General features: G+C 38.6%; 1 protein-coding gene across 2 annotated transcripts in view; it reads right to left on the bottom strand.

Annotated features, from left to right (window-relative positions):
* Positions 1-2241: 2241 nt before the first annotated feature.
* GHRHR (growth hormone releasing hormone receptor) overlaps positions 2242-7113 on the bottom strand; it is an 18466-nt gene continuing 13594 nt past the window's right edge. For both annotated transcript variants that reach the window (XM_003206902.4, XM_010712226.3), the window contains 4 exons: positions 7014-7105; positions 6305-6434; positions 4886-4927; positions 2242-3249 (listed from right to left, as the gene is read on the bottom strand). In XM_003206902.4, coding sequence (XP_003206950.1) covers positions 3127-3249; positions 4886-4927; positions 6305-6434; positions 7014-7105 — 387 coding nt within the window. In that variant the 3' untranslated portion in view covers positions 2242-3126. The remainder of the gene's footprint in view (positions 3250-4885; positions 4928-6304; positions 6435-7013; positions 7106-7113) is intronic.

The raw sequence follows: 7113 nt of genomic DNA, 5'->3' as shown, positions 1-7113 counted from the left end.
CCTTCCTGCTGATCTCAAGGTTATTGACAGTCATGTAGAGTTGGGAAGAAATGTAAGAAACTAGGCTACACAGATTCTATGAAAAACACTGTAAAAGGGTGATGGCCTGCTAGAAAAAAGATAAAAAATTCAAGGGCAAAGTGGATGGACAAAAGTCTTACAGGAAATATTATCTGAATGTGTAATGTTGAAGAAACTACTCAAATGCTAACCAGTGGAGAGGACTTCTATTAAAAAAAAATAAAATAAAATATGGAAGATGAGGTGAAGCCGTCCTGTCAAAAATAGTGTTTATTTTCAGCAGGTGACTTTGAAGGTAGAAAGAGAAAAGATAATCAGCACCGTGCAATCAGTTGTGATACAACATGAAAGCCAAGTCCAAGTGATTTCAGTTATTTGGCAGTGGCAGAAATGGAGCACGTTTCTGCTTGCTGCAGCCTGCGGTGCATTTAGCTCAGACAGTGTGCCCAGGAGCTCTGATTTACTTCTGTCTTTACTCATTGCAGAGTAAGCCCTGCAGCAATTTCCACACCCTGAGCCTGACTTGCTCACTCCAGGTCAATTTTTCATTGTTCTGGCCCTACTCCAAGCAAAAGGAAATCATACTCAGCACCATTTACTCTTCAAAGGTCAAGAAGTTTCTGTTGCTCACATTTTTCATACCTATTTTACAAGTTTTCACGTGAGGGACAGGAACGTGCTGAAACATAAACTTATGCAATAGGTGTGCACATGTTCTAGTAGAGTTAGTTAAATAGAAATGATCTAAATTCAATGCAATTCCCTTCCTGAAAATCAGTGAAGACTGTGTGGTTTTTAGTTTTGTGTAACACAGCATATTCAAGATCAAATTTGCTTATAATGTGTCATAATTTTTGCCATATTCTCTGCATTTCACGTCTGTTCACGTTAGTTGAAATGATGTTTGAATGCAGCCAAATACCTTCCTTACTATATGTTCTAAAATGCAAATCAAAATTGTTTGGAGAGATAGCTGGTATTCCTGATTCAGAGGGCTTGGGGTCCAAGCCCTTAATGCAGGCTTCTATAAAAGCAGAGAACAAGAGCCCTGAGAAATCTGTGCATTTATGTGCCTTCCTATCTATTCATAATATGTCCGTTTAACCTCAGTGTGATCATGGTAATATTATTTCAGAGTTTTAGTACCTGATTACCAGCCAGAAAATCCAATCAATACAGTAAGTATTTATAATACCTAATATGACATGTTATACCACTGGTTGAGACATGGAGACAAGCAAAATGCCATCACATATTCAGAAACTGGGTGAGCCAGGCAATGACTGATCTGTTCAGTAGAGGGAAGAATTTTGATTGTTTTTTAATCTCCTTTTATCTTCCAGTTGTAGTGCATGATGGCCTTCAGGGGAAATTTTGCAGTTAATTGTAGAACAGAAATGCAGAAATTGTAGGAGATTTTCTATATCTAAATGTCTGTGGGTAGAGGTCAGTAACATGCAGACTTTTTACTCTAACTGCTTACTGTAGTCTCTCTTTCTAATGGGTAGAGGCCAGAATCTCCTTAGGCTGAAACACCTCCTTTTTCAGGAAAGAAGACTCACTCAAATATTTCTGCATTCAGGCCCACATTCATTCCCATGCCACTTTTGCACACTAGCTGGATGCTCTATATCAGTGAAAGCCATGCAAATTTACCTCTGTTACTCACTTGAAGGAAATCATCAGTCACTCAGCACATTCTTCCATCTAGCTTGTCTTCAACCTTTTTGGATAAGGGAAGGGAATAAAAATGAATGACACCATAGGGTCTTCAACATAACTTGTGTTCTATGGAGAAATGGAAACAAACACCTTCCCACACTCTATCAGACTCTCCTCCAACACTCAGCACTGAAATCGAACATGGCTGCATTTTTCACAAGCTGGAAGGAAGAAACAAAAACACTTTCGTTTAAGAGGAAGGCTGATACTGCCTTGGCATTCAGCTTTCACACATGAACTAGTTCACGTAATGTTCCATTTTTTCTAGTTAGCTAAAATTCCATTAACTATAATTATCAGGATAGAATGAAGGAGAAAGGAGGACAATTCCACATGTTTGTATCACCATTTCTGTTGCATAGTGCAACTTAGCAGCGCACTGGAACATCCCAAAGAGTAGAGTAAAAATTCATTGTCTGACAGTCCTTGCTGTTCAGTACCATTTAGCTTTCCTCATTCCTTTCCAAGCTCTGATGTTCCTCACAAAAAGGCGAATCAATCAGTTCATCTACAGATTACAACAACCATTTGGGAAAAAGTAAAATCACAAATACAAATAATAGAAGTGCACGTTTATTTACAGGCTTCTGAACATATTACAACACTGGAGAGCACAACCAGTCAGACATGAGAAAACACTTAGCAATATTCCTAATGCTCCCCTAGCCCTTCTCTTCTGTGCAGAACACATTTATTACTTTTCTTTTGAATTTGCTTGCAAAGAGGAGTTATTTCTTAATGACTATCTTATGGAGCCATGTCCTCTTCTTTCTGATATTTGGCTTTCAGAAGACTTCTATCCTGTAGTTACTGGAATAACATTTGAATATAAGAGCGTATTTGTTTTTGCCATGTATGTTGAGACTATTTTATGTAAATAGAGTATAGAAGAAGAAACAGAAGTTTTTAGTCATGTGTTGCAATTTGACAAGGCATTTCATTTCCTATTCACATCTCTGCAGAGTTGAAATAAAGAACAAAGATTGAACAAGCTGAATAGACTCCTGCACCCATTGTGTGAAGACTGAGTACTCATTTCCAGAGCTGGTCATCTATGGTGTCACTGAACGGTGCTCCTGGTGCCCATTCTCTGACATATTATGCTATACAATTCATTAATAAGAATGTATGGACAGGGAATGAAAAAGAGGCAATATCTGCAGTTTGTGTTGCAATAGTTTATCCATGAGAGGGCAATTTTAACTGGAAAATCAGTCAATCCATCACTTCAGCACTTGTAATGTAAGAGATAGCTGGTGGGCAGAAGTGGATCTTCCTCCAATTTGCTCTCAATAAAATGTCATTGTTAAGGATTTTTTTGCTGTTGTTTGTTTTCCCTAATCAGGCTTATTATTGTGATTACTCCAGATTCTGAGGCTGTCCTTAGCACACAGATGTATTCATTTTTACTCCAGAACTGGTTGGCACAGTCCATCTTGTCCTTCTCCAAACTGGCATAAGTCCATATCTCTTACCGTGCCATCGCCGGCCAATTTCCGTTTGCACCTCAGAAGGAAGGGAGAATGTTATTATCTGATCTCCTACTGTTGAGTAGGAGAAGGGTGGGAAAGAGGAAAAACACAACTGGTAGCTAGAGAAGGCTAAAATTCAGGCATTCTTGAGCAAGATCATTCCTCTGGGCTACCATTCTAGCTGACACAGAAAATTAGGACCCTCCAGTGAGTGGTTCAGGTGACCTATCCTAGTCTGTTCATTCCCCTGTGCTGATCAAAAAGCCTTACGTGGCTAGCTCAGGTTTGGCCTCTAATGTTCAAGACAGTAAATGATGCTCATTCTTAATGTAAAGGATTAAAGACATACTTTATGTTGATCTGCTCTATCCTGTGTTCATCCTTAATGATTATAGCCCAATAATCAAAGGTTATTATGAGAGGAGGGGACGGGAGTGGAGGGGAGGGGAAATAATTTGAGTTTTCTAATTCTAGCACTGAAAAGGATTTTCTCCACCTAATAGAATGTTTTCTTAGCTCTTTTTTTTTTTTTTTTTTCTAGAATATTCTGTCCTTTCTCTCTTTTTTTTTTAATTTTTAAACCCTTTGGAAATTTATTCCAGGAGTGATGCTACCAATACCATCTGTGCAATTAAACACATTGTCTCCACATTGTTTGCTTTCCCCAATTACTAAGAGATGTCTTCTTGTTCCCATCTGTTTCTAGAACAGTATAATTTGCATCGAGTTCCTTAGTCTACACTCCTCGATTTGTGGCTAAGAAATAATACTACTTTGTATTTAAGATAGCAAGGGAGAAAAGCCACAAGCAATCATTTGCTTTCTGCTGTTGACAAGCATGTGTGCCGTGCCTTGGCATGTTCACAGAAACACACACTGTGTCCAGACCAGACACCAAAGCCTGTTTTAACAACTGAATCTCATTAGAAACGTCTCTTCCCAGATGCTCAAGGAAGGAAATATCTAAACTGAAGTGCTGGATGCCTGCAGTGTCAATCTGGATGTAAAGCTAATGAGTTTATCATCAGAAGAGATTAGAGACAATAATCTCTGATGAACAGAAATATTAGCTGAGCACAATTGAAAAATGTGCAGTCATAAATGCTAAGAAGTGCTAAAATATTTGAAGTCACTCTGTTTAATATTTGAGAAAATTCTTACTAAATAATCAAGAAAATACTGACCGTGGCAGAGTAGTCAATTAAACACTGTTTTCAATCTTAATCAGCCCAAAACTTTAGGCTTGGAAAACGGTGATCTAGTCAAAACAACCCAGGAATCAGCTGCCTCTATCACAGATGACTGCACTTTGTACTTGAATCTTTTTCTACATTTCACTGTTATGATTAGGAACACGGTTCAGCTCCTAAGCACAGCTCTGATACCCTCAGGGCTGGTGCTCTGTGTGGTGGCATACATGAATCTTAAGACTCTCCCTTCATAGGAGCGACAGGTAGAAATTCTAAAGGATGGAATAGCTCATTTCTCCACTAGATGGCTTCATTCTCATGAAGAACATTGAAATGCAAATCAACTTCACCGATTCCTGCATTAACAAACTATCCCGTGAAACTAAAAAAATTAATAGATTACTTGCTTGCATGATACTAATTATTAGCTCCATAAACCTGCATGTGAAATCAGTATTTTAAAGGATGTATTTCCCTTACCTCTTGGTTCAGGAAACAGTAGAGGAGTGCTACAATAAACCCCTGAGGATGAAACACAAAATAAAAGAGCAGTTGAGTGTTATCACTGTTTGAAAAAGCCACTGGCACAGACTCCATGGAAGTGCTGTGCATGTGAGTCAGCTAAGTTATTTTTACAAATCATGTACCTCCAGCAAAGCCCATCCGTTCCGTAGTCAACTGGTTAATTGCCCATCACCAAAGTAAGGTCATAGACATTCACACGAATACACAATACAGCAAATTAACCCTCAAATTATGCTTACCAATGTATGCCCATTCTACTGCCAAGGAGCTCATAGGGCTTTTCTGTCAACTTCTGTCTTAGCAACGGATCAGATAACATTTTTGCCTACTGAGTACATTTATAAAGTTTCTGAACTAAGATAAACAAAGGAAAATCTGAGAATGACAGTGCATCTATATAATCAGCTACTCACCAAACACATCATCTTTTTGTTCAGCTTAACTTTTTCTTACTTTGTTAGTTAACAGTGAAGGACAGATCCAGCTATGGAGGGTCAGAATTCAGTTGTTCAGGTGTGATTGCACAGGATTGGCACAAAGAGTTAAATTTGCACAAGGACTGAACCAGCACAGCTTGTGGGTTTCCAGTAATGCTAACTGACAACTGATGCCACGCAGCTATTTAGAGAGAAATGTGCTCCCTTTTGAAGTTTGGTTTGCACACATCTGTTTCTTTTACTCTGAGATGTGGCACAGAGACAGAGAGGAAAGCAAAGGGAAGCAGAGTGCTGTCTTCTCTTAACTCAGGCAGTAAATCTACCTGGAGGGGCATGTCAGGGCAGCCCCAGTTGCTGTTCCAGTTGGCAGCAAGCTCATCGAGCTGTTCATGCCTTGTATGTCAATTCAAAGTACTTGGGACACCCAAAGTACGTGAAACACTTTTTTCTTACCACAGGGGGGAAACACGTATAATTTCCCAGAGCAGCAGTCTGTCTGAGGTATCTACACTCAACAGAGCTATTTTTTATCGTATTTGAACTACCAATTTATTGCTTGCCAAGGAATTGGAAAGGGGGCAGGACCTACAGCTTTGATTGCCTCTGGTTCTTCTATCATCAGGCCCAAATGGATTGATCTTGTCAGTGAAGTCAGGGAAGGCCTGTGGGCTGTTAGCAAAGATGGCTTTGCTCTGTCTAACTTTGACCCAATGTTGAACTAACACACGTATATCAAAAACTTGGTCATGTACTGGCGACCTGCAAATACACAATCTAACATACAGCCAGGTAGGATATGTATTGCATCCTCAGATCTGTATCCCAGCAAAGAACCTTGTGGAGATACTATCTTCAAGATACAATTATCTTTTGTTTGCTCCTAGGTGTGCTATAGGAACAGGATTAAAACAGAAAATCTACAAAGCAGTGAACTTACCTGAAAAGATCCAATGCAGAGCTCTAAATAAAGCCGAATGCCAAGGCTGGTGTATTCCGGAAGAAAGTTGAAGACAATATAATGGGTTCCAAATAATGGAATTAGAAGCAGCGTTGACCTTGAGAGGCGTCTAACATGAGCCATGAGAAGAAGTAAGGAAATTATTTTTTTCAGAGTAAAACGCATGCAGTGTGCAATAATGATGAACAAAAATTAGTGAGGAGATCTAAATATCTAGGTATTGAGTTCTTATCTCCTTGGACTATAATGCTAGCCAGAAAGCATAATGAGAAAATAGCTGGAAAGACACTTCTTGTGCTTATTGACTTATTAGGAAGACTATATTTATGACATAGGGTATTTTGGCATTCACTTTTCTAAATGGAATTGTAATTCTGGAAAAAACAAGCAGTAGAATTATTTTTTGCTCTACTTGAGCCATTGAATTTTTTGATATTTATTTGTAAATGAACAAAGATGAAGAAATACACAGTCTCCTTGTATAGTTCGTGTCCATAGAAGGACAACTCCAGACAGCAATTGACTGCTTTGATGACTTTCAAAGGGATTAAGATAGCACTGGGAATTTCTAATATTAAATGCCAGCAAAACTGAGTCTGGTTTTGGCACTGGGCATGTACTTCTGTTTAGAAAAGTTACTTTTGTGATTAAATTAATTGACAGTGGGTTTTTTTGTTCCATACTCTACCTGTACTGAGATGAGTTATTGAAGTTGATTTGTCTAGGGTCTAGTTTTTTCAGCAAAATTCTGATGATGTTGATAAATAGAACAAAATTGACCTGTTAAA

This window comes from Meleagris gallopavo, chromosome 6, assembly GCF_000146605.3.
Source record: "Meleagris gallopavo isolate NT-WF06-2002-E0010 breed Aviagen turkey brand Nicholas breeding stock chromosome 6, Turkey_5.1, whole genome shotgun sequence".
Lineage (NCBI taxonomy): Eukaryota > Metazoa > Chordata > Aves > Galliformes > Phasianidae > Meleagris > Meleagris gallopavo.
The sequence above is the reverse complement of the archived record's forward strand: the minus strand, read 5'-3'. Positions and strand labels throughout refer to the sequence as shown.